Raw genomic sequence first — 27,978 nt, 5'->3', positions numbered from 1 at the left:
TTAATTTTAAGGTTAATTTATTTTGCATGGGCATATTCAGGCCTGCTGAATGACAGCATTGACGTGGAATCAGAACAGCTACCTCATTTCCTCGCATTAAATGAGGAAACAAACTGAAAAGCTTTAAAGAAAGTAAAAAGTCAGTAATGCAGCACAGCTCTTTCACAGCACAAATACTATGGCTCCAAATAACCTTGTCTCGGTACAACAAATGATATCAAATGAAGAGAAGCACAGTTATAATCACATCCCTAAAACAAGTAAAAAAGACTGTTTATGAAACACTGCTCCTTGAAGGACTTTTGATCCACATCTGACATCTACATCTGATCCCCACACTTGCCCCCAACACTGACTGTGTTACAGGCAACACTACTGAAAGACAGTGATCTCAATACATTCCCATTATAGTTCAGTTAAAGATGCAAAAATACTTTCATCCATAGCATAAGCAGACAAACATGAAATTGCTATAGCATTTCTGGGTTCTGGGGATGCTAATACAAGAAGCATTCAGAGAAAATTACTAATAGTGAGACGAAATGATTTGACCATGACATAACCTGTTAGTCCAAAATGCCTGTATATTACAAAAAAAATACAAAATAAAGAAATCAAGTTTTTATTCTTTGCTGATATTAGTGAAGGAGCCCATAAGAGCCCAGTATGAAATAGCAGGTCATTCATCTCAGATAAATCGCTCACTTTCCATCCTGAAAATGCAGGTGAATGCAGATATCCTTGCTTGAAGGCATTCACACAGGACTGGTTGAATTTTTTTTTTTTGGGAGCAGTAGAATATTTGAATATCAATGGGGTGAAACCATAGCCTGTACAAAAATAGGGTGAAACACATCTCTAGTAGTTGCGTGGTCTCTGGTTGTAGGAATTGTATCCCTGGTCATACCCCCCACTGCCTGAGCCCCACCGGCGGTCCTGCCAATGAGAAGAGTTCCGCTGTTCCCCTGACCAACCCCAGCCACGCCCACGGTCACGCCCTCTGAACGGGCGATGCTCCTGGAAGCTGAAAGAAGGACCACAAAAAGCAGTCAACACTTGGTTGGCTGTGTTAAGTAAAATACAAGCCAGACATGCAAGTTTAAAGCTATTCATTGGCAGTCTGTTTTTTGGTTGTTGTTTTTTTAATGTAACATTCTCACAAGTAGGGGATTCTCAGGGAGGCTAAGAAGCGAACACCGCTCTCCCAATCCACAGCCAATGGCCTCACTGCCAATAGGCTAGGCTGAATGTCCTGCTACAATGCTCCTTCCATGGGATGTCACCCTGCTTGACAGCTGTGATCACTAGTCTCAACAGTCATGTTACGGTCACATTAAATAACCATGAATTCATCCATTATTACAACTTTATTGACATGGACTGCTGTGCCTGTCCCACCATAGAATTATTTTACGAGCATGAATAAGTCATTAGTAAGGCACCAAAGTTTGGGTTCCACTCACTCAGAAAGCTTTGCTAAACTGGACAATCGCCCAAGCCAATTTTTTTTTTTTTTTAATCCCCAGTTTTTAAAGAGACTGCAATGTCAATAACCAAGGTAAAATTTGTCGTTTGTGAAAATGTATTTCTTTCAGAGTTCAATAGTGTTGACAATGTAAACTAAACCCCACTGGAATGCCCGGTATTCCATCTAAGGTATGCTTTGGTTGGGGGCATGCTCAAATAGTTCAGAGAGTTTAGCAGAAATACCTTCAGTGACCACAGACTCAGTCTCCTCACAAACATTAACTTCTTACCCTCTTATCTTGTGTAAGCCCACAGAATTCAGATAGAACTTGTCCACAGCCTACCGTGGGAATAAAGCTCCAAACTTGTATCATTCAGTTTTTCTGCCTTATCTCTTCCATTATCTTCATCTTTAACCTCCCTGACTCCATTCCTGAAATTATTAACTCACTACCATTCCTCCTCCACTTCAGAAATCATACATATTATACAAGCCAATAAAAAAAGAAGTCCATTCTGTCTGCGTAACATATTATTGCTATGAACCTAATGGCAAGTATAACTAAACCCATCATGTTGCACAGAAACTAGACAAGTCATACAGTATCTTATAGCGGTACTACCCATGCTTGTCTACATTCGAGCAAATAATTTTTTAAAAACCGTTTTCTTAGGGTTGTTGTATTATATAATACATAACATATAACTATCTTGGAAGCAAGCTCCGGAGTACCAACCGATTGTCTCTGCCGCGCTGGTGCCCACCCCCACGAACTCTCCAATCTTCGACCATCGGGGGTGGATTTGAAGAGCGCTGGAGGTATTCCTGATATTGTTTATCGTCTGCAGTAAACCGGTGAGCAAACTGTTCTTCGTAATTGGGAGAAGGCTCGGGAGAATTTGACATTCTGAAATCAGATTATCAGAAGTATTATAATTTAATATCTAGCACAACGTTAGCTACATCGTGTAGCTTGCATTAAACAATAACTTATACGAACCATTTTGCAATGCTAACGTTAGTTTACTAGCTAGCAAAGAAAGTGGTTCTTTAGCAAGCCACCCAGACAATTTTTCAACACTATTAGCTACTTTTTGTATTAAGTAGCAAGCCAGTAACTCGATCGTATAACATTATGGAATTACTAACTTCAAAATATACCAAGAAATCCGGTGTAGTCTGCAAGTGTTGTTAGCAGTAGCTTGTAACTTGTATCCACATTGCAGTGCAACGACATATTAGTTCCCCACTCAGAATTGTAAAATTGGTTCCGGAAACATATTCCTGCCGAAATTATTCTGCCCAGGGGTGCACAAAAAGGGCTGATCCTTTTTAGGATTTTGTGTCGATTTATGCTCTTAATTATTTAATTAGCCCAATCATATCTAAGAGTTGTTAATTAAAATCAACTAGGGTAATTTGAGTTGCGCACCCCTGCTTTAACACTTTGAGAAGCAAAGAGGGACTTTTCATTATGGGTAGCCTATTTATATAACAATATATGCAATTCTGTAATCATACGATCATTTTAACTGATATTAATTTATCTCGGTAATGGTAATTTTAGTGTTCAATAATTATAAACTGTTTCGTCTTGAAAGGTTAAACTTTCCCCAAAGTTTCGTTAGGCTATAGGTCTACCCTACTGTTGCTTATCCAGTAGTCAATTTATACCGAAATTCACGTCAGACATGCTGTGCACCTCGCTGGCAATTAGAAAGCCAACTGAACGGCTCTGTCTCCGCTACAATTGTATCGATTGACCTGTCTAAATTAAGTGAATGCATTCATCCAGAAATCCCCAGCCAATGCCCCCAAAAACCCAGCCACGGAGGATGCGCAAATCAGTGCGTTCGTAGTCCCAGTCTCAAACCCGGATAAATGGGAGGGTTGCGTCAGGAAGGGCATCCGTCTTACATACATATGCCAAATCAAATATGCGTATCAGGATGATCGGCTGTGGCGACCGCGAACTGGAACAGCTGAGAAGAAGAAAAAATGCATCGATAAATCACATTATTCTTCGTATCTTGGCCCTAATGCGAACTGCTTATTTGAATTAATTAGGCAAAGGAAACCACGCATGCCACGTGCAAAGACATTCGTCATTTAGCCTACTGTATTTAAAGGGTTAAGTAGGAAACGCTAACTGATTAATCACGTATTTGTGTAAGATCACAAATAGGCCGATGTGATTAGAATGTTCTGAACGAATATTCTAATGTCAGTTCTAGCAATGGAGTTCTAGAACACTGACTTAGAATTCTGAAGAAAAAACAAACATAAAAACCTACTCTTGAAAGGATTAAAAGCGTCCGCTACACGTGCTCCATCATAGGCTAGAAAAAAGACGGTGAAATGTGACATAATGACCGCTCCAGCTGGGCTGTTGATAAAATGTAGGTTGTGAAATTATACGACCCACCGTCCAGACAATGAGGAGTGTGATGCACCTACAAAGTTCTATATTACCTGTGACACGTACTGTAGCAAACACGGTCTTGTTGACAAGTTCGGTATATTGCACGAGAATGTTCCCATGAATCTATTTAATTCACCTGTTATTGGACGCCCCCTTTTAAGTGCATCGTAACATTAAGTAGCCTAGAGGCAACACGGCTTGAGCTAGCCTACATTTAACTTTCTTTCATTTAAAATCTGAGGCGTTTAACGGTCTCTGTGCTCTTTTTCCACTACAGTCAATCAACGTGCTTGTGAACTATAAAAGAACGATGTAAGTAACATGAATTCCAAAACAATAGGCACTCCTATTGGTATTCGTTAGCCTATATCCTACTTTACTTAACCAGGTGAACCTATAACATTCTTTTGCAATAGAGTAACCAGGCATCAGATTTGAGCTACATGTGAAATTGCACGCATACGCTCAATATGATCTTTGTAAGACTCGTCGAATACCAAACACAGGGCAATGCAAAATAACTGAGATTAAGTTTTGTTCACACTCCTGGGGAGCACGCACATGCTTCCTAATAGCCTAGCGTGCGTGGGAGGGCTACTGTGAGCAGGTGTGATCCGCTCAGTGTCGCTGCTGTAGCTTGTCTGAGTTAGAAATCGGCTATAGCTCATGGTCCATGCTCACATGGGAACAGAGATAACTATCAGCGTAGAAATGCATGAAACGTCGTAATATCCTATATATTTTTAAAGCGCAATATTTTAACTGTCACTGCGGTATTTTGCGCTGTTGTCATTTCACCGTTTGGAAGGCTTCTTAAATGACACAGGCTTCCGTGTGTAGACAGGGGAAGCCTTCACCACGACGAACATTTTAAAGAGCGTCAGTGCGCGAGTGAGTCAGATCTCAGTTCTGCGCTGACTGCTTCTTGGAGTGGGGAGCCGGTATGGACTCAGCGAAGAGCTAATGACAGGAATGGAGATTTAGTTCGTTCAGAATCTTTTTAATTTATACAAAGCTACTGTAATTTACACCGGATATAATTTTGGACGCTGGGGTTCTGTTGTAAAAGTCCGTGGAAATGGGGTGAGTAGCCGACCATAACATGATAGCTGCCTGTCAGACTAATCGCAAATGCATGCTATTTTGACAACTGCTTTCAAATGCCTCCACTTGTTTGCAATTATGTTTTCAGTCGTTTTGCATACATCCAACCAATCTTTCGACTGTCATTGAGAATCGCGCGACTTTTCGTTCCGTTTAAAAAAAAAAAAAAAATATATATATATATATATATATATATATATATATATATATAAACGTAGCCTACACACCTTAATCTCTTAAATTACGTGGACCAATAAATGAGAGCGTGCTAGTTAGCCTAATTATTGTTTTGTATATAGACTAAATATATTTGACGGTGAGCAATGGCAGTTCGACTTAGAGAGAGACCACTGAAAGTTTGACGACTGTGGCACGAACACTCCGATGCTTAAATGAAGGATAAAATCAAAATAAATTCCTCAAATACAGCCTGGTAGGTCTGGTAATCCTCGTTCCCGTGCTGTCAGTGAGCTGTTTACTGGCGCACGTAGGGAGGGGATGTAGGCTATTCATTATTTTGTGCTACTGCTACGCTCACGCAACGCTCTTTTTTCTTTATTTGATGGCTTGATAAAACAAGTTTCAAATTTTTTGTGAGATAAGATGTTTATTTGGCATCACCAACAGATAACTACTATCATGTTGCTTATTTAGATTATGCGTTAGACGGTGCCACCTCAGGATAAGTGTTCGGACAGAGGAAGTTTACAAAATATTTAATGGAACCATTTGAAATATGAAGTAGACATAAGATTTTAGAAGCTTATTTGTCTACCTTCATGATGCCCACATTTCCAGTAGGCTCATCGGCACCAGCTGATTCTAAATTAAATCTGTTTCAGAACGTAACAAAAATGCCTTAGCATGTGTGATTTGTTGAGGGCTCTAAATAGATTCGGAGTTCCATATTCATTATTAGAACCGAGTTGCTAATTATTCACATCAATGCGTAGGCAAAGTCACCGGACATTCTGTTACCCGCACAATGAGACCTGAGGAGGCATATGACGGATTCGTAACTGATATTTGCTGAATCCAATGGATACCTAACAGAGTTTCCAATGGAGACCGGTCCACTTTGTTGGCAGCGTCAACAGACGTGGCACAACATGGCAAAGCAAACGCGGACGCAAGAGACGGGAAAGCTACAGACTGAGGGAGAGAAGAAGAGGTAGCGATAGATTAAGACCTCATCCTCTGATTCAGACGTGACTATTCCTCCTTCCCACGGCCTTTTCATGTTTATCGCCGATAGATTTAAGGAGACGTGTTTTTCACAGCAGCACGGGATTATGAATAAGCCTTCATGTTTTTTCAGGAAAAATATTTTTCACAGACCCAGCCAGCTAGTCTATGTTTTTGCCAACAACTATGTTTTAAACAACCAAACAGCAAGTTTTTAATTTATTTAGAAAATGAATGTAATGTAATGAATGCAAAATTCCAGCACACCTGCCGAACTCAGGATGGGAATTGCCAATCCTTTGATCAGAGTGGATGTCCTATGTGTGTTACTGAGGGCCTACACACATAGGTGACCATTAATGTATGTGATTGATCTCAAATCTTTGGTGGCACTTTAGAATGATGATGATCCCTTGTAATGCTGCTCAAAGAATCCATGATATCAAGTTCAAATAAAAAATGTTATTTTTTGGAATCCTTTCCTCACAGGGTTTGGTTGACGTTGGACACACTGGTTGTGATTTTATAATGAGGACAGAGATGAATGTATGTTCTGATTGCGCTCCTGAATGGCTCAGTGGTAATTAATCTCTGAATGAGTTACCGCTTCTAAAAGAAACTGATACAACTCAAACTTGAGGGTTGAATGTTTATTTACCCAGAGTCTCACGAACAAACCTTTGCCACTTTCAGTTCACACCAACTAAAGGGTTTTTCTTCTTGTAGTAGTGAGAGAATGTTTTTTTCCAAATGTTTGCTGAAACCGGTTTCTCTGAGCTCCTGTTCCTTAGTACCCTGCCTTCTCTACATACCATACAGGCAACCTGACGAACCAGTTTTGCACATTCTTGTTTTTTTTTTGTTTTTTGCTGAAAGATGTACATTGTTTGAGGCAAGGGCTGAATAAAAACTTATGTAATGTAAAGCAATGGAACTGGAATGGACAGAGCCAGAGGAATGACTACAGGAGGTGAAGGCCAGCACAAGAAGGCCCTTTCCCCCTTTGGAGACGGTTGCATCACAGAGCCATTGGGATTAGGCAATGTTCCTCGGGACTGTCTCCAGGGTGCCATGTGGGCGTTTCTGGTAACTGCCACTGAAACGGCAGTACAGTTACAAAAACTAATGAGGGCTTGTCTGTGGTGATGGAGGTGATCAATACCTCCAGCAGCCAAATTCAGTCCTGTTCGGGAGCTGCCTGGCTCAGGGTGCGGTGTGCAGGAGCACCCTGGGGCCTGTATCACGATGCAGGATACTGTGTTAGCTGTATAACTACGCCAAGTAAAACCCGGAACTGTTCTTTTGTCCATGTTCCAGATTAGGGAGGGTTCCAGGTTTTAGTCAGTGCAGTTGTCCGGCTGACTCAGCAATGCTGCTTCATGATACTGGCCTCTAGCAGACACACTCACGTATCTTGTATTGTGTTTTTAAAAGCCATAGTAATTAGGCCTCCTCCTTGAAACTGAACAAATCAGTCTTGGTATAGTCTGTGACCTTGTGGCAAATTAGACACCAGAAAGATTTTCTTTTTACATGGGTGTGTACAGGCTGCTAAGAATTCTGAAAAGGTGAATTGAGAATTTGCTCATCACATTAACAAGATTTTTTTTTTCAAATTGTGATATTTAAAAAATTTCCTGTGATTGATCTAAAAAATTCAAAAGCGTGTGCTGTCTGCTGTTTCAAAAATATTGCTTTGGACTTTGGTCACTTGTCAATAATTAAGCAGCATGTTGTTATGAAAGAAGTGCTTTGGAACATCAGGCTGCATTTTCACAGTTAATGCTGAGAGTGATCGTGGTCCCCACAGTGCTATCGATTTACTGTATTAGTTTTTTTTTTTTTTTAACTGGGGCTTTGCTTTCAGAGCTGTTTGTCCTGTACAGAGTTATAGATTAACCATGTTGTTCTCTAGTCTTTAACCCGCTAGGCTATTCAATTTCCTTCTGGCTATCTATCAGTGATTTCATCACCCAGTCAGCAAAGATTCTGATTGGCAGGAAGACCTTAACGTACCTTGATTTCAGGGAGATAAATTCGACCCTGAGAATAGTGTATATCTCTTATGAGGTGGCATTAGGTTCTACCACTTACATTTTATTTTATTTTCTTTTAAAAGTCTAGTTGAGCTCTGCCCCCCTCACTGATTGGCTGGGTGTTTATCAGGTCTCAACATTGCTTACAAGAAGAAAGTCAGCTGTCCAGCCTATTGAGTTCTCTCTCGGGGATTGAAGTCTGCTGCGTGGTTCAGACTTGGCTAAAGAGGCTGTGCAATCAGTGGTGTGGCAGTGGCTATTAAAAGCAGGATGCGTCGAGAGGGTGCCACTAGCCAGCTGAGGTGATGAGGATGCTGATTTTGAGTGGCCAGGGCGATGTATTCATGTGCTTGCGGCTCTTCTGGACACAGCTCCCAAATTCTAAAGCTGAAGGTCTGAGCAGCCCGTGCTGAGAGGAAGGGAGAAAGAGAGAGAGCTAGAGAGGCATCAGAATAAGGGCTGGGGTGGTTTGTTACCAACTATTACTTGAAAGCTGGTCAGTGGGTGCAGGTGAGCCGGTGGGGAGTGAGAGTCATCTGGAGCAGATGGCGGGGGGCCTGGGCCATCTGCTGCGGCTCTCCGCACCTCTCCAGACACCTTCCCTCACACTGTAAATTACACACTCAGAGTGCATAATTACAAACATCTGCCCTCACCTGAACTAACTCGGACCTGACTAGGCCAAGTCAGAGAAGCATGGCCTCCTGTTCAGAAAATATTTAAATGAAAAATGTAGCAAGCAAAGTATTTGATAATACTTAAATTTCACGGCTAAAATTTCACATACTTGTTACACGATATTTTCATAATTGAAATAATTATTGATCTTTGCAAAACTGTGGTGTTAAGCCAGACAGCCCACGTTTCCTGGACTTGAGCCTTGCCTCCCACATGGTGCTGGCGAAATGAAATCTCCCAGATAACCAGCATGCTTCACTCTGCATTTCATTTACATTTCAAGCATCCAGAGAAACTTAGGCAGCTTACGTTATTTTTACATGCAATGCGTATATACTGTCTGGCAGATCAGGTTGAGTACTTTGCTCAAGGTTATTTAATTCAATTTCAATTCAGTTTTGTTTGCATAGTGCTTTTACAGAGAACTGTCACAAATACACTTTACAGAGTAGCAAGGCAAAAGACAGAGCGAAAAGAGCAAATAGAGCAAACACCTGAACCCACAAATAGCCGGTACATAAGGTAAAAAAAACTCCCAGTGGGGAGAAAATCCTCAAATGGCAGCGAGAAAAAACTCCCCAATGGGAAGAAACTTCGCTATAGAGGGGGAGCCCATTCTCCACTGGCCAGCCTGGTGTAAAGTAGCAGACAGCAAATTAAATGGGTTAAGCAGGTTACAGCTGAGGTAAAAGCTAACAGGAATAATAGAGGAACAAGAATAATAGAAGGTTACAGTGACAGTGGCCCATCCTTAGAGTTGCTAGTTCCCAGTTCCTTACCCATTCTGCTCCCCACACTCTCACACTACATTCATAGGAGAATCAAATACAGCATTCTGATCAAGTTTCTGACAATTTGGTTGAAAATGTTCTGCTGCCATGTGAGTGTTGTGCCAGTTAAGACTAGACTCTTATTGCCTGGCTGTATAAGCTTGTGAAACCTCTTGCCAGTTAATCTGTTGCCTATTTTTTCTGATGAGTGCTGAGAAAATAAACACAGCCAGTACATCTCCAGTATTCTGTTTTTGGGATGATTTAGGCCTAATTTATTAATAAGTGATTGGTTATTTTGGAGAAGCTCTTACGTGAACACCCATGGCAGTTATCTTAAGAAATATGTTTTACTCTGTAAATGCCATTTAGCCTAGAAAATGTATCTGATTGTGCTCTGAAGATTCCAGTTGCATTTGGACCCACCCACGCAGAGACCGTGAAAACAGTTTGGTTGATAGGAAAGCGCTGTGATATCGGCTGCTGCAGAGAGGTTTGCCTGCTTGTCCGTCTTCCTTGCTGGTGGGGCAGCTTATGTTGTCCCCGGTGCCAGTTTGCGTCAGGGCTGTGGGTCCTGTTGAGTGAGGCGGGCTGAAGTAGATGAGCAGGTTCTGCATCGTTGCTATGTTTTCAGACTGGAAGAATCTCAGGAATGGCCCTGTGAAAGTGTTTTAGGCATGACTGTTGGATCACGCGTGTGTGACTTGAGCTCTCCATCAGCCTGCACAGGACAATCCTCAGCGATGTGCTATCACAACCCCTAAGACTACCAGGAGGAGGTTAGAGTAACCAATCACAGAACAGGTGTAATAACAAAACTTCATTGTAGTAGCAGTTCTGCCTGTGTCTTCAGTCCAGTGGAGTTCTTCCGCACCCTGAGGGCCTTGCAAATACCTGTCAGGCAGCCACTCACTCTCACCTGGAACATTGAGGGCTTCAGGATCCCGACCAATTAGTGGCTGTGATGACATAATTGAGACACGATTGCGAATCTGGTGGGCTGCTTTGTGCTGGGAAGGGTTGAACCTGGTATTAAACGAGAAGCCATCAGCAAGCCTCTGGGGCTTTCCTTCAACCTGCCCCTTGAGGAGTGTTTAAAGGGGTTAGACGAGCGCAGTAATGAGTTAAATCTAATGACCAGGTCCAACCATTTCTTTATGCTTGGAAAAGAAATCCGCAGGACTGTGGTCAAGGACCAGGCTACCAGTGTTTTTGCCATTTTGGCAGGACAGTAAGTGTTTTTTACCTCTGACTCCTTACACACTGCTTGTGCAGTCAGAGGATCTGTATGCATATTGGCACACAGATATTTACCTCTTCTGGAGGAGCTGACAGTGGCCATAGATGACTAAACACTGAGATAAGGGCCCCTGCACTTTGCTGCCAGTGCCACTTCTGACGCATCCCATAATACAGTCTTTGTATTTGCAATAATATTTTTTTTTAAAGTGAGTTCTTTCATTTCTTGCAATTATACCATACCCACATACACTATAGGGTGTATGATTCAAACAAATTCATATAAAGAGTTTTTATATTTTAAACATTTAGCATTTTCAAATGGCTATAGTGTGAGGAATGGTATTGAAAATTGCAACAAAAGATTGTTGGTTGGGAACTCAACGATGGTGAGCGTCACCCAGAGACTCTCCCTAAATCGCCACTCTCGCATGTACGGTTAGACTGTTCTGTTGTGTATAGGAGGCGAATGTAGCGCAGCTCACAGTAAGGTCAATGCATAATGGATCATGGACGGAAAAGGGAAGATTTGCACTCAGATGCTGGTCTGTGGTGCAGAGACTCTAAAGGATAATTGTGTGATAGACCTGCCACCATTCTTACATAAGCTATTTTTGTAACCTTGTTCTCCCCTGTGAATAATGTGTTCATTGTTGAAGACTTAGGAGATGTGGAGCAGTCTGGTCATTCAGCCCTCTCCCTTCAGAAATTGGCTGCCATTCAAAAAAAATGATAAGAATTAGCATTAAATGGATCTACGATGATGCAGATTGATTATGAATGAAGCTTGAACAGTGATGGTAATTTCAGGGCTTTTAGAAGTGCTGCTTTTTCGGTAGAAATTCCATGGTTGTGGGAATGGCTTTTCCCTGCAATGCTTGGTAGAATGATGTCCTGAGAGAACAGCAAATGGAATGTACAAATGCACATACAATTACAAAAAGGCATTTCATTTTAGGAGTTTTTCTGCATTAGGCATGGTCAATTCAGGGTGATTATACAATGAATATATGACCAAGGTGCGATGTGCCAGTTGTTTTGGGGGAAATTAGAATCATTTGAATATGCACTAATTTGCTGTGATTTGTGATTTGTCTTTCTGTGATGGTTGCGGTCAGTGTCTGGCTGTTTGTGTGCCAAATTAGAAGTTGTGGGATCAGTGGGGCTAAAGTACTGTAGATGGAATGAGCTCTTCTAAATCCCATAATGGGTGAAGTTACTGAAAGCTGACAATCGATGATTTGATTCTTTCTTTCTTTTTCTCCCACTTAGCAGGCCCAGAGTGATTTACAAAAGTGGAGTGCATTGGTGTTACTCTTAGAAATTCAAAAGTCTTTTGTGGTCTGACTGACTGTGTCTGTAAGACAGTCTGGCTGACCGTGTCCTCAGGGCTGTCCAACTGAAAATATTTGTTACTGGAAAACCTCTTGCTCAGTGCTTCATTACAATGGCCTCTAACCAAATAAGTTGGTCCGCACTTGACGACCCGCATACCTGTAAATGGTTTACATTTTAAATGTAAAAATTGGTTGATGGAAGAGGGCATTATTTTTTTTATGTAATTCCAGTCATTTGTACAGGCATTTGTGTAATTGAGGTCGTGTTTAGCTCCAGGTGAACCATTCTGTGGGGTAGATTATTATTAAAGGGCGATTGTGGCCCAAAAGAGACATTCCAGACACAGGTGTAGTGATGGATGAGCAGGATTCTGGCCTGTGCAGATGAGTTGATGGATGATGATTTTGGCTTTATTGAGTTCAGTTAAATGAATCCAAATGCTTTATTGGTGCAAAAAATACAACAATTTGTACTGTATTACCAAGGCGTAGACTGCAAGGATGGTTTGGGCTCTGTTACGTAGGGAATCAGTGGTCAGGCTTTGTTATTGCATTTTGTGTGTGCTTTTCTTTTCATGTTAACAGGCCCTGTGTCGTTGTAGTTTTATCTCCAAATGCTCTTTAGTTGTAGAGAGTTTGAAAGACAGCACTTGAGGTGTGTCTCTGTGCCAGTGACTCAATCGTGTTGCTGTGAAAACATTCCCGTGATTGAGTTGCGCAATGGAACATTCCTATTATTATCTGTTATGGTGGCAGGTTATACTCCGCTGTCCATGCTGGGAGATGGTCTCAACGGTTTTAGGTTTGCAGCATCTCTCTCTCAATCTCTCTCTCTCTCTCTCTCTCTCTGTTATATATTTTATTTGATAATAATAATAATAATAATAATAATAATAATAAAGGGCCATCAAAGTCTCTCCTCTAGATGATGACATTTACTGACTAATTTTAAGAACACATATATTATGATTATGATTATTGAAGAACTGTGAAACTATTAAAAATAATAAAAATGATGACCATTAGTTCTCTGGGTGGTCTGCTTCTCATTGTTTCTCAGGGTTCGTCGCTGCTGGATGCCCAACAGTGCGGCTCCATTCTTTTATAATGGAGGTATGATAGGAGCTTAGAGTTTCAGGATCATTTGTGTGCAGTAAAGTGCAGTAGTGTCATCACTGCATTTGATAACTATGCTGCTATCAGAAGTGCATGTCTATAACCACGCTGTCTCCCTCTCAGCTCTGCTGCCCTTTGCTCTATGGTGCTCTGCTATGATGTCACTTCTCAGTAGAAAGGACGGTTAGTCACTGAGTAGGATGTAGCCTAGATCAAGGTGTTGCTGTGTGACACAGCAAAAAAACAGAACTGCTCTGTGTCTGACTATTTCTGGCTAATTCTCAGAATGTTTTTTAAATTTCTCTCTCTCTCTCCCCTTCACGCTCTCTCTCTTTCTCTCTCTCTCTCTCTCCCCCCTTTACTCTCTCTCGCTCTCTCTCTCCCTCTCTCTCTCTCTCTCTCTGCCATGCCTGGCAGCTGTACTGTGCTGGTGCATGCCATCCGACTGAGGCACAGCACACCCACTCATCGGTAAATAATTTAAATTCCACTGCAAGTGTAGTGCAGTGGAAGGGGAAGAGGTTACAAAGAGCGGCTTCTGAAAAGTTTTGCTCTGAGCGGTGCTCACATTCTGGTGGCTGCTTTAGTGCTTCCTGACAAATGTGGCCGCCTTTTAAAAGTTTTTGTGGCGCACATCCAAAAAAGAAATGGTGCATGTTGCATAACCCGATGGAAATGTTCTCAGGTGGAAGGGCATCATGGTCAGATATAAGAAGAGCCACGCCCACAGGCTGAGGCCACTCCCATTCAGGGACCACAGGCACAGGGAGGATCTTGTTTCTGAAGTAATGCAACATTCAAGTTCTGATTCATCATTTTATTATTTTATCTAGTAGTATGTGGCACAGCAATGCATTATTTTTATGACAGATTACATCACTTGGCAGTTTTGTTTCCTTGTTCCTCTCAAGAAACCTGAAATGCTTTGACTATGCTTCACTTAAAAGATGAATTTCCTGTCAGATCTGTTTGATGTGAAGTCTGGAAATTTGTGGAAAATAACACTGCAGTGTTTGATAGAGGTTCTTTTTGGTGTTATTCTGGGTCAGTTGTGTCCAGTAGGGACACCGGGCTCCTAGGGCATGAAGGACATCAACTGCCCCAGTCAGCACCATTCAGAGTTTGGCTCATTTTGGTTTGAAGCTACCAGACACCTGCAGTTACCTCGCAGAAAAGACTCGCGCTGTGGTTTGGGATGAGGGATGGGGGGCTGGTATGTGTTCCTGTGTGTAACCTATGCTGAGTCAATGATTCATCCGGGGGGTTTGTGTTGCCAAAACCTCTGTGAATGTGTTTGATTTGTTCAATGGAGAAACTAAAAGTGTTTTTTTTTTCCAAAATGTGTAATTTAAAATCCAGTCCGTAGATCATTAAGAGCATAAAAATGTGGTGGTAGGTTGTGCGTGGTTTTGGACTGTCTGCCAATCTCTTCGCCTCACGGGCCTGCCTGTGATGTCTGGGTTGGTAATATTGGATTTACCTTCATCAAATACTTGTAATAATTTGAACTTAAAATTATTTCTGAAGTACTGAGTCATTCATTCATATCCTTCATTCATTCCGCTACATACTTTCACTGACAGACCTAGGCTACTGTGCCCGCAGGGCTATGCTGCCTGTGGTAATGCTATGTAAGCAGCTATTATAGTATTAATGCTAACTTGTAGTATAAGAATGAAGTGCTGTGATTATTATGCAACCCAACATATCAAATAACAGATACACACAGATAGGTAATTCCCTGCAATGTAAGTTGTAAGTTGCAGGGAATTATTTATTTGAACTTTTTCTTTTGTTATTTTTCAGGTTAGGAAGGCTTAATGATATCCGTTGGTCCATCTTGTTTAGTCAATCAGAAAAGGAGAGTACAGACAAGGACGCTGCCAGAATAGTACTGCAGTGGCTCTTAAGATCCATATTATAATGCATTCACTCTGATCACACGTTATGGAGCGATGTAGAGCAGTGCTCTGTTTGTGTGCTTGTTTTAGGTGTAGGTGAATCCGGTCGGCCCAGATCTGTCAGCACTGAAGTGTACGTGTGATCTGCATGGGTACAGTGCTGTTGGAATGTGCTCTAATTCAGCATTAAATACCAAGCCCACTTTTTAACAAGCCTTTTTGCTCATATTCACCTCTATTTACATGTGTATTGGTTGCTACAGTATTAAGTGTGTAGCCCGAGGGTGATTGAGAGTGTCCTTCTCTACAGATTCACAGATCTGTACCATCTCTGATTGGCTGGTGTGGGAGGCTCAGTAAATGGCATGAGAAACACCAGTCAGGTTCAAACACAGTCACTGAACAGTCATATTTCCATCCTGGAAAGTGGTATCATACCAGTGGGTTCCCTGATTTTGTGGGGGGGGGGGGGAACTAATTAAATAGTTTGTACATTAATTCCACAACTGATACCTGTGCAGTGTTTTTCACAGTACAGCCGTGACTTCCATTAGCCACCCCCCCCCACCTTCCGTGCCCCTAGCCAAACTCTCCTGGTCCTGGCACCTGTGGGGTGTAAAAAACCTACATGTAACCTTGTGTGTTTTGGTGTACTCCTCTCCATGTGTATAAAAAGTGCTTATGCGCTAATGGTTCAGGGCTTCCACGGGGAACTATGGGTAATGATGCATTAACTCTCACTCAAGACTGTGGATGGTGGCTGGGGGCACAAGGTCACACGGTCTGCCTGGGAACTGATTTAATATGCCGCTCCAACACAGACTGAGTACAGTGAGGAGGATTCTGATGACGATGAAGACTTATTGGTGTTATTATTGATCAGTATTATATAGGTGTGGTACTATTGCAAATGTAAGCTTCCTGTCTCCCCCCCACCACAGGGAGCAGCCCATCTTCACCACCCGCGCTCATGTCTTCCAAATCGACCCGACCACCAAGAAGAACTGGGTCCCTGCCAGCAAGCAGGCTGTCGCCGTGTCCTACTTCTACGACAGCACGCGGAACAGCTACCGCATCATCAGCGTGGATGGCACCAAGGTGAATGTGAGGGTGGGACTGAGGGGGGCAGGGGCGGGGAACTGGGCGGAGCTAGGGAAGAGAGTTAGGCGAGACTGAGGCTGTCTGTGAGGAGTAGCTGGTTGAAATTTGTGTCAAAGAGCAGATGTGACAGGTCAGCCTTCTCTCTCAAGAGCAGCAAGAACTGTAGACCAGTGATAGTGCCACTCAGTCCCCCAAGGACAGGGCCATGGGCTGGGCCCAGCTACAGCCATCAGAACTTATGGGTCAACAGCATAGTGAACTGTCCTCTGTGTATTAATATCAGAAAACATGTTTGAAAGACACTTGGAGCACTGAGCTTTTGAAATTAATGAAATTAATCTGCTTTTTCAATGATCAAAATGCTAAGCATTGACCCTGTAGCTGAGTGAGATATGCGTAAGTCATGTGTAACTTATGCAGCAGTGGTGTCCGGATGATGGACAGCTGCATGTGTTGGGGGAATGCTCGGTGTGTGGTCTCTGAGTGATTTAAGTGGAGCTTCAGAATGGAGTCACAGATTGTGAAAGAGGGGGCCTTTAAAGGACATCATGTTACTGGACCACACCGCCAGCCAGGACATGGCTAAATTAAGACCTGTCCTGTCACATTGCCTCACGGTTGAGTGCCGACACCACTGTGGGGACTTCCCTGCTAGGGAACCGATCCACACTCTGTGTCCCTAAAGCTGTTAATAAGCTATACTGATTTACCACAGTCTAAAAGCTTGGCTGACTTCCACAGATTTCTCTCAGAAGCTAACAGATGTTCGTTCTGTGGGACGTCTCATCTCAGCCTACTCTCTGTCCTCATCTTCCTCCTCCTACTCATGCTATGAGATATGCACTTGTATTTCTATGGAGACGGGCAGGACTGAGTGTGGTACTCACTGTAGGGAAGCTGTGTCTCACTGTGCTGCACATGGCAGTGTGGGTGTGGCAGGCTCTCTGGGCATGGCAGTGCCAGTGTGGCAGTGGCAGCACAAGTTTGCTGCTTTCCTGTCAGTCTGTTGGTTCAGGCTGGAGTTTCTCCATCTCAGCTGCACAGTCATGACCTCACAATCCTCTCCCAAACAGGAGTTGTATTGCTATACATCCTTTGGGAAATGAGAAGACCTGTTTAAGCACATCATTAATGTACATCAGCTTGTTCTTACAATTATTTTATGAGATGCAGAACTCAGGTATTGAAAAAAGGCATCCATCTCATGAAGCCAGCCCCACCTCTAAAATAAAAGATTTTACCGCACTCTCACACAAAGTCGCAGGCAGAGTGATGATATTCCTGCGTGAGGCTGTCGTGCACACTGTGCATGCAGATCAGCCGTGCTGAAGGGGAGTCACTCTCTCACTCAGTTGAGAGGAGCTTCTGTCAGATCCAGTGGACGGGTCCCTGTTGAATGAGTGTGTGTCATGTGGTGCGGAGCTGTTCGTGCAGGCGCGGTGGGAGATGAGATCTCTCACATCTCTGCATGCATGCGTGCGGGGAGGGGAGGGGGAGGGATCGGATCTCTTGGCAGGACGTTATTGTCCTGGATTTTGGCAGCGGGCCAAACGGCATTATCTCTGTTCAGATTCTGTGCCACCACTGATGTGGAGGGATGCCTGTTTGTGCTGCGGATTTCCTGGCACAGCGTATCCCCACACTGCTCAGTATAGCACATGAACTCACCTGTAACTAGGGAACACTTCAAATTGCATTCTATTCACCTGTAACAGGAGAACACTGATTTACATTCAACTTACCTGCATTCCACTCACCTGTAACCAGAGAACCCTGAATTACATTCCACTCACCTGTAACCAGACAACACTGAATTACATTCCACTCACCTTTAATGAGAGAGCACTGTGAATTACATTCCACTCGCCTGTAATCAGAGAACACTGAATTACATTCCACTCACCTTTAACGAGAGAGCACTGTGAATTGCATTCCACTCATCGACATTCCACTCGCCTGTAATCAGAGACTTACATTGAACGCGTCGGCATTCCACCTTCCTGTCCAGAGAACACTCTGGGTTGCATTCCACCAGATTGACAGACTGAGAGAACCAGCTTTGGCAGCAGCTATTGGCTCAAATTTGAAAATGTGCAATGGAAGCCCAAGAGAGTACCTAGACACCTCCTGCTTACCTTCTGTGCACCTGCTGCGCTCTGTGGACCTCCCCACCTTGATGAGTCTGCAGATTTCTGTGGTCTGAAGAGACGGTGCTAGGAGAGTTTGTGTTCCTCTCTGATCGCCAGAGATTAAGCTAAGCCTCTTCATCATTTATGCCCCGCCAGCCCAGCAGCATCTTCCTCACAGGGGGGTACCCAAGAGGAATTCCCCCAAATCCCTTACCAGGGAGGGGCCTCTGCAAGATCCTGGGGCATGTGGGATTAAAAACCCATTTACACACATAATGTACACACACACACACCCAAGTGGACACGTGCACACTCACGTGTCACACTCACACGCTGGCTTTGTCAGATTTCAGCTGATTGAGCAGCATGCCTGTGGCGTCTCCAGCCCTTCTCCTGGGGGGAGAGATGAGGCTGAAACTGATCCAGGATCAGTGCTTGGAATTACTTGCAGGAGTCCCACCCAGCCATGATAGACTGGGTGTCCTGTGTCCGTGCCAGCTGGTGACCTGGATCCCCTCCCTGTTCCTGACCCAGTAGCCTTGGGTTTCAGTCACAACCTCCTGACTTACACCCCCACTAAGAGGCAGGCACATCCTGCCCTTCTTCCTCATTTTTACCCTTTAATATTTATGACAGTTATGACAGCTGGGCTGAGCTAACTGGAATGGTACTCTAGGAGTGGCTACCCCAGCGAACAGAAAATTACAAAACATTATTGCCAAATATAAATATTCTGTGCTGGCCATTCTCACCGAAGGGACTTCACCTCCCTCAGCTAGAATTAGTTTTTTTCTTTTTAATTTCAGTGCGTACTATGAGGACAACTGGTCAGGCTTAACCTTGAGTCTCTGGTGTACATTGTTGCACCCAGGATCAGTAGCGTTTATGAGACCTGGGTGAGCAGGATGGAATAGGAGTCCACGGAGAGAGAGAAAGAGAGAGCAAGGGGGATTTGCTGGTTTCACTGGTGCAAAGTGGATTATTTCCTAGGATGTGTCAGTCTGGGCCGATTATCCTGTTACACACCATGTGACAGGAAGTCTGGACCTTTCGCTGCTGTTCGCAGTATGTTTCTCTTGAGCAGGTGGTGAGTTGCTGAAGGTCAGATTAATGGCTTGATTAGATGACTTTGCTTTACCAACATAACTTGTTTTCTTGATGAATTCTGAGAGGTCTTCTGAAAATGGAGCGTCTTTATTCGCTGAATGGCCTGTTTTCATGCTTGTGTAACATTTCAGAGCTTATCTGAAGGCTGTGAGGGGGAAGGGACCACTGTCCCACAGGGTGATTGCACTCACAGGGTGATTGCACTCTTCAAAATGAAATTTTCTGATTGGTTGTTTCTGAGTGCCCTTACGTCACCTCTTATGAAATGGAGGAAGGCCTTCTGGCAGGACATGGAAAAGATACCATTTGGTGAAAGAATGCAGACCCTGAATATGAGCACAGCATGAGTCTCCTCACAATTGCTTTGAACCCATCAACTCTGACTCTGTATTCCCCTGTACATACATGTCCACTCTCTTGGACATGCGCTCTGTGTGTGCACACTCTTACACAGTCTCACTCTCTCACATGATCGCACACACACATACACACACACACACACACACTTGTGCACCCACATGCACTGTTATATCTGTACACTCACTTTCACACGCACATATGTATACATGTACACACACAATACATTACATTGCAGCATTGAGCAGATGCTGTCATCCAGAGTGATGTACACACATTTCACACGGTGTGAAATATGTGTGAGCAGTGCCAGCGCGTTGGGGTGGGGTTGTCAGGTTGACCGGTGTGCTCTGTGAATCCACTCCTGGCCAGGCTTCAGAATGAGGGTCCCTTTGCGATTGGGTCACTGTCCTGCTGCCTCTGCCTGATACCCCAGCCGCGTGTCCCACACAATGAGCTGCTGACAGCCATGTGCGCGTATCAGCACTGAAGCACTGCTCTCCATTTGTCCCCTGGCTCTGGGAAAAACTCCAGCGAAAAAAGCAGAATATTTTTCAGTGTCAGACAGCAGCATCACACTTACCAGAGAGAGGAGGATGATGGAAAGAGAGGGAGAGGGAGAGATGGAGAGCTAGAGAACAGGAGATTTTTTTTGGCAGCAAGTCATACTTCCAGATTGAACCGCGTTGTCATAAAATGAGAGAGGCGGCATAATTAAACTGTCTTCTGTTTCTCTGGAATTGCTGGGTTCTTTCCTCCACCCTGTTGCAATGTGAGGCATGAGGGTAGAATGGTCTGGGGGAGGGGCTGTATGGGAGCCCTACTCTCAGAGCTTGCAGCCTGACTCCCACGGCCAGTAATGTACTCTGGTTACCCTGGTGATATTCAGCATCCATGAGCAGACAAGCACCTTAGCTGTACACTTGTCTAAGTTTCTAGCAGCAGCTGAGTGGGAACAAGCACAGAGTCAAGTGTGTCGCGTGTAACGCTGTGCTGAGAGCAGCTCGAGTGCTGCTCGCAGAGTGAATGCACATTTGCATGCCTTCATGTGCTGCTCTCCTGCAGTGGCTATTGCTGCTGGAAGCACTAGCAAGATAAAGACTCACCACAGTCTCATGTGTTCATCACTTCACCCAGGTCTCTATGCATGTTTCTGTGTCTACTATTCAATTGTCAGCACTAACATACATATGTCCATGCAGTAGACTCAAATGTGTTGATCGCATCATTTGTAATTCTCTACTGGTTTGGTTATTGTTAATGGTGTACGAGTAACATTACCTCCAGAATGGTCTATGCATGTTAGACACATTTATACACCCTAAATGGAGGATTATATAAAGTGCAGCTTTAGGTTCTTAAGCAGAAGGATTTCAGGGCTCTGAAGAGCTTTCCTCATCACACAGGGGTAAGATATAACCAGCTGTTTAAGATGAAAGAAGTAAATCTTTTTGTGTGTAGAGATTACTCTCTCTCTCTGTACGATTAAGAAGGGGCTTCAAGCATTGGCAGGCCTGGTGCTAAGGTGTGTTTGTATATAAATTTAAATGATGTTGATTAAGTCTGGTATGGACTGCTGCGTGAAGTGATGCGGTTGGGCCAGCTGGGGGCAATTTTCCCTCTGGTCAAATAAATCCCAATGCCACTGTGCAGTGATAGGGACACAGTGCTTTAGGAGACATCGTCTTTTGGATGAGATGTTAAACCGAGGTCCTGACTCACTGTGATCATTAAAGATCCCAGTGACACTTACTGAGAAGAGTAGGGGGTTCCCCGGTATCCTGGTAAATTTCCCAAGCTGGGTCTCTACCTACCACCTATTTATCCCCCAAGTTTGGCTAAAAATTATATGCACAACCTTTTGTTGACAGTGAACAGTAGTCAAAGTGAAACCATCATTCAAATCAAGGTACTTATAGACAATTAATAAAATTGCTGTAGCCTTAATTTAGCATAAGAACAAACTCTTTCCTTGCATTTACATACCATACTTTCTTTTTTATGAAATAAGTGAATTTTGAAGAAACAACACATATTCGGACAGGGCAGATTTGAATTGGTCTCACTGTAATACAATGCAGATTAAATGCTAATAAATCTACAGCAAACAAAAGGCTAAGGAAGAACAGATTGGGGTGGGGGTGGGGAGTGGACAGTAGATGTGGTGCAGACGGACGTGGGAGGGATATTATTGAATGTTAAATAAAGATTCGCTCTTCCTGCTTAACTGGATTTTTTTCCCTTTCTAACAGGTGATCATCAACAGCACGATCACGCCCAACATGACCTTCACCAAAACCTCGCAGAAGTTTGGCCAGTGGGCTGACAGTCGGGCCAACACGGTGTTTGGCCTCGGCTTTCCCACCGAGCAGCACCTGGCCAAGGTCCATTACCGCCCTGCTGACTCCAACACGCTCAGCCACGCCCGTGTTCTATGCCTACGTTAGCCACACAATAATCATACATGTCGGAAATATCACATTTTATTCATCATTTTATTAATCCTGTGATTTTACTGATTTTAATATGTATACTGTTTAGTTTGTTGGGCAACTACTTACCTATATGTATATGTATCGCATATATGTATGGGAATAACATTTACTTGTTTGCTTTTTGTTTTGTGTACTCCCCAGTTTGCTGAAAAATTCCTAGAAGTCAAAGAGTCGGCAAAACTTGCGAGGGACAAATCTCAAGAGAAGATGGAAACGTCCAGTAATCACTCCCAGGTATATGAGTGAATGAACTGGGGGAATTGTTGTGACACTCCTTTCCTCATAGAGGAACCCTAATCATGCCAGTGACCTGTGACTGCTGCAGGCATCAGCTGGCCTGTTTCAGGTCTATAAATGCACATGCTCTGGACATGTGACACAACTGCTAATGGATAGCCATGGTGAAGCACTGGAATGGGGTCAGGGGTCAGAGGTGAAAGGATATATCTCAGTGTTTCTATTCCTGTGCTTGTTAAAGCACCTACACTCTGAACTACACAGTGGGAATACATTCCACAGGGGATAAACTCCACCAGGGCTGAGTGTTCCTGCTGGCACTGTGGCCCTCCAGGTCCACGGATGACTGTCCAAGATACCTGACAGATTATGTCTTGTTGCTCAGAGTAGACTGTACTGGGATCAGCAGAGGAGAGCAGGGTGCTGGGGTTACTGTACTGGGATCAGCAGCAGAGGAGAGCAAGATGCTGGGCTTACTGTACTGGGATCAGCAGAGGAGAGCAGGATGCTGGGCTTACTGTACTGGGATCAGCAGAGGAGAGCAGGATGTTGGGCTCACTGTATTGAGATGAGTGGAGGGGAGCAGCGATAGTGGGTGCTTAATGCCAGACTGATTTACACTCCCAGTACTCTGACTATCTCAGGCTTCACATTGCATTGCAAACTATAGATTTTTGCTGTTTTCTGTGTAAGCTGATTGTGACTGAACAGGTGTGTAACTGTCCACCATAAAAAGCTGATTCTGTTTGTATGTCCCTGGAACACACAGGTTTTTGCTGTTAAAATTTTAAACCAATGTACTTGCCTTATTTTTGACTCTCATTCTGCTCTGATAGGAATCTGGACGTGGGACACCGTCCTCTACACAAGCCTCCAGCATTAACGGCACAGACGATGAGAAGATCTATCATGGGCCACCAGACGTGCTGCTGAAGAGTGAGAATGACAGTCTGAAGGCTGCTGTGGAGCAGAGGTAACAGTTGTGTCCAAGCTGAGTCAGAGTTGTGTCACAGTTGATGGTTCTGTATGTTTACCCGAGCCAATCTTCTTATTCTGATTAAATCTCTCTTTCTTACTTGGTCGCCCAGCAACACAAATGTCAAGAAGTGGGAGACGGAGCTACAGACCCTGAGAGAGAGCAATGCCCGGCTGACCGACTCACTCCAGGAGTCTAACACCAGTGTGGAGACCTGGAAGAAGCAGGTGCTCATCTGTCAGGAGGAGAGCAGCCACCTACGAAACAAGGTGAGCACGTCTGTGGGCATGAACATGAGAGTGCGGGACAGCATGTGCAGGCCTACCCCTGAGAGTACAGATGGAGAACCGCAGTAGACATCTGAAAAAACCCTCAGTATTTGAACCAAAGTGCAGGCCTTCAGCGTGTCCATGTGACAGCACCTCTCTCCTGAACAGTGAGTGGGAGTCCTGCCAGCCTGTGGCTGCGCACCAGCCAATTTTGTTTTCTTAGCCTTTGCAAGTTGACATTTTGTAATGCACTGCAATCGAAAAATGCAAACCAGTTTCTGTTCATACTCTGTTGATAGCTCACTGTCCTTTTACCTCTTCAAGTTAACCTCTTTGGCCATGTTTTCTTAAGACTATTGCACAGCTGTCAGAGCTTGGCTTTCACATAGTCCCTGACCTTACAGGCCCATGAGCCCCTGACCCCCACACCCAGGGAGGATTCTGGGAGCTGTAGTTTGTGATGTGATGATGTCCCATCTCCCTGGCTGCAGATCACAGCACTGGAGGCGCAATGTAATGAGGTCGGTCAGGAGAAGGACACAAACACCCGGCTTACAAATCGAGTGAAGGAACTGGAGGTTGAGCTGCAGGACAAGGATCTGGTAAGACTTACGAGATAACTTTTGCATATTTTACCCAAAAAAGAAAGAAAAGGGAAGAAAAGCGTTGATTGGGCCAGTTGGGTTTTGTTATTCGTAAGAGATGACTGATAATGGAGAGAACAGGCCACTCAGCCCACAAGAGGAGCAGCACCAGGACTCTGGATCATCGACTCCTCTCCTAGCCAGCCATCTCCGGACTTTAGCCTTCTATTCTGTACCCATTAACCCTGTGTATGCTCAGGTCACCACATTTTCTGAGATTCACACCTCATTTAACATGTGGTGGCTGTCCTGATTAGAGGGTTTAACTCAGGGCATCTCTTGCAGGAGCTGGAGAACCTGAGGAAGCAGGCTGAGATAATCCCTCGACTCATGGGCGAGTGTGATGGCATCACTGAGAAGCTAAAGGTACATAATGCTGTGACATCATCGCATCACCACCGACAACTGTAAATCTAGCACAGATTCAGTGTTAAATCCAACTCAGAGGGCAGTAAAGTAAATTAAATCCAACTCAGAGGGCTGTTGCGCTCACAAGGCCCTCCGTGTGCAGTAGGCCTAGGGAGCTCAGGGCTCCCGCATCTCAACTCTTTAAATAGCAGCTGGGAGGAGGAGCTTCTGCACATGGCGCCAGCCTTGCCTGTCCGCATTCCGGCTCTTTCCACAGTTTCAGGCAGGAGTGAAACTCAACCCCGCGTGCCATTTCAGGACCGTACATGCTCACATGTCACCCCCCCCCCCCCCCCACCTGTCAGGTACACACCAGCCAGGCCAATACACCTGCTGCCATTGCAGTCAGTGTAATGGATTAGGCTTTAATGGTGACACAAATTAAGAGAATGGTAGTGCATGGAGGGTGTTAGGCCTTTTAGATGGAAGGCACATTTTGTTATTGTGCCTCTGAGAAAAAACAATAACCTCTTCACACACTAAGTTAGCTGAGTGTTTTATCTGTACCATCACTGTACGTGCAAACAGACAGGCCGACCGACAGACGTGATATTAAATTGGCAGTGCTGTGATTGAATTGCATTCTTGCCTCTTGCAACACAAACAGAAACCAGCAGACCTTGTATTACCGACCCAAGTGTGTTTACGTAATGCCACTCCTAGTGCTGGAATGATCTCTCCAGACTTCCCTCTCTGCTTCGTCACCAGCTGAAATATCTTGAGCCCTGTGCCCTGTGTTTAATATATCTTACCATGTGACATATGACCAAGTGCATTGCACTGTAGAAGCTTCCAAATCAAGGAATATATAAAAAATAGAAAAATCACACATTTCTGTCCAATAACTACTATACTGCTGAACACACTGTAATTGCATTACTACCCAACTGCTGCACTAAGCTTGTGATCTACCAAACCTCTACATCACACACTTTTGTCCTATAAGACTCTTGTATTCTCCCTAACCCCTTCCACACACTGCCGTGCTAAAATGGCTCCTCCTTGCCCTTTGGCTGTGCAGGCTGCGGAGCGGAGAAACGGCGAGCTGGAGGCCCGTGTGGAGGCGCTTCAGAGGGATGTGGAGGGGCGGCAGCAGCAGCAGGGCAACATGAAGCTTGAGCTGAAGAAGCTGACGGACACTCTGGACGGGAAGCTGGACGAGCTGCAGGAGTTCAGACAGGGGCTCTCCAAACTGGGGGCTGACAATTAAGGGGAGGGGCCAGAGGAGGCCAATGAAATGCAAGAGCGAATGTCAGGGAAGAGAACTGGTGCCATATACCCTCCCCTTCTGCACAAAAAAATAGAAAAATACATAAAAGAGATTAAATGTGAGGTCAGACCACTTCAGCAAGTTGAATTTTTTTTGGGGTGATTTACTTATTTCTTTTTGATGGGGAGGGGTTTGTGCAGTTGGTTCAATTCACCGTGACAGGATTGAGTCTCAGGTTTCTTGAGTAAAGTGTGTTTGGCTTCCACAGGTTTGGACTTTCAGAGGACATTTTGAAAGGGCTAATAATTCAATGGTGAAATGAGCCATAGGAAGCAAGAAATAGTCGGAGTGAATCTGTGGGGGGAAAAAAGGGAAATGTGAATATGTATGACTGCCTGCATTTAATTCACACTGATCTCAGGTCAGTTGAAATAGTATGTTTTCCAGGATATGCACATACAAACACTGCACAGTGTCACACAAAGTGCCTCAGTACTGGGACCTTCTGGACTGACAAGAAGGCTCCTCTCTCTCTATAGGTAAACACATTTATACAACTATAACTGGAGTTATTGAGATTATAGTGTTGAGGACTAACATCATAATCAAAGTGTTGATTTATGGACATACATGTGCATACTTAAGGAAGAATTTATCTTGCTACTAATGTGAAAGTTCTATGTTTGCAAACATTGCAACAATTCAGATTTTGAACCATGTCCACAGCACTAACAGCACAGATTCAGGGAGTGCATTCAAAAAAACAAAAAAGATGCAGACGCATCCTGGAAATGCTAAGGTACATAGTTTTGGCTTCTGTACCTCCATCAAGCGTATGCAAGCACCACCTGTCTGCTGGTTTCTGGGAATCTTCTACTGGTGCTTTGAATACACCGTTTGCAAGATTGTATGTGCATTAGGGTAAGGGATCTTTTTAAGTCTGATTAACCTCGACGTTGAGAGCAATAGCCACACCCAAACTGGGCCATGGGGACCCCAATTCTGAGTGCTGTGTTTAAAGGGTTTTGCATGTATGGTGTGAATTTAGGTGATTCTTGGTACAAAGTTTGTGGTGGTACTTCCCACATGACTGTCTTTTTTTCCATTATGGCGATATTTTGTGGGAAGGGGGAAAGGACGGTGTTGTGTCGCTGCTAGACTTTGGAATAATGTTTAAGTGTAAGGGGTGCTGTGGACCTTCCAACATCTGATTTTCATTTTCACTGTTTCTCCAAAATGACACTTAGTCCTGGTGCCTGTAGATTTTTAACTTTTTTTTTTGTCCTCCAGCAATGGGAATTTTCTGGGTTCAGTCACTTTATATGTAATACTTTGGTTGAATATGTACACACTGTTTACTGTTTGAGAGAAGAGCCATGCCTGCTTCTTGTGGGAATCCACAAAAAATTTTGTACATGAAACATCACGATGTTGTGAGTGTGTTTTTAATCACTGTTTGAAACTGAAAGGTGATGTTCACTACGGAAGTCAAACTGGGATTAGGGGCATCTCTGCCACTACTGTTTTGAAAACATGTCACTTTTTTCCCTTGCTAAATAAATGAATTACTCCTATATACACTTTTGTGATTTCCATTCTGTATTGTACAATGTGTTAATGTTAAAATATGGTTTGAGATATGGTGATCTATGGTGTGCCATGTGTCAGCAGTCTTATAACCGCAAGAGACTAAAGATGGTTGTGGTGGCAATGGGTTACTGGATCAGGTGTTTAAGAGCACAGTCTTATGAACTTTTCAGCATACTTAGCTCTTTGTCAGGATATGCAG

General features: G+C 43.8%; 2 protein-coding genes across 6 annotated transcripts; one reads left to right on the top strand and one right to left on the bottom strand.

The window, feature by feature from the left end:
• LOC135241987 (RNA guanine-N7 methyltransferase-activating subunit-like protein) lies at positions 1 to 4,072 on the bottom strand. 4 transcript variants are annotated; one of them, XM_064312828.1, is made up of 3 exons: positions 3,941 to 4,072; positions 2,205 to 2,375; positions 1 to 1,024 (listed from the first exon to the last, which is right to left on the bottom strand). In XM_064312828.1, exons 2-3 carry the CDS (start codon positions 2,372 to 2,374, stop codon positions 859 to 861), a joined length of 336 nt encoding a protein of 111 aa, XP_064168898.1. In that variant the 5' UTR covers position 2,375; positions 3,941 to 4,072; the 3' UTR covers positions 1 to 858. The 4 variants fall into 4 exon arrangements, with proteins under 4 accessions (XP_064168898.1, XP_064168899.1, XP_064168897.1 ...); XM_064312829.1 differs by lacking the exon at positions 3,941 to 4,072 and adding an exon at positions 3,763 to 3,883; XM_064312827.1 differs by lacking the exon at positions 3,941 to 4,072 and adding an exon at positions 2,630 to 3,369.
• Positions 4,063 to 27,767, top strand: LOC135241984 (homer protein homolog 2-like). Of its 2 annotated transcripts, none has more exons than XM_064312824.1 (9): positions 4,063 to 4,202; positions 16,198 to 16,354; positions 22,203 to 22,334; positions 22,587 to 22,679; positions 23,519 to 23,655; positions 23,771 to 23,927; positions 24,419 to 24,529; positions 24,857 to 24,937; positions 26,001 to 27,767. In XM_064312824.1, coding segments are annotated over exons 1-9 (1,059 nt in total). In that variant the 5' UTR covers positions 4,063 to 4,200; the 3' UTR covers positions 26,190 to 27,767. The 2 variants fall into 2 exon arrangements, with proteins under 2 accessions (XP_064168894.1, XP_064168893.1); XM_064312823.1 differs by lacking the exon at positions 4,063 to 4,202 and adding an exon at positions 4,514 to 4,973.
• Positions 27,768 to 27,978: the final 211 nt, after the last annotated feature.

Source organism: Anguilla rostrata, chromosome 16 (genome assembly GCF_018555375.3).
Source record: "Anguilla rostrata isolate EN2019 chromosome 16, ASM1855537v3, whole genome shotgun sequence".
NCBI lineage: Eukaryota > Metazoa > Chordata > Actinopteri > Anguilliformes > Anguillidae > Anguilla > Anguilla rostrata.
This window is presented reverse-complemented; position numbering and strand designations above follow the sequence as displayed.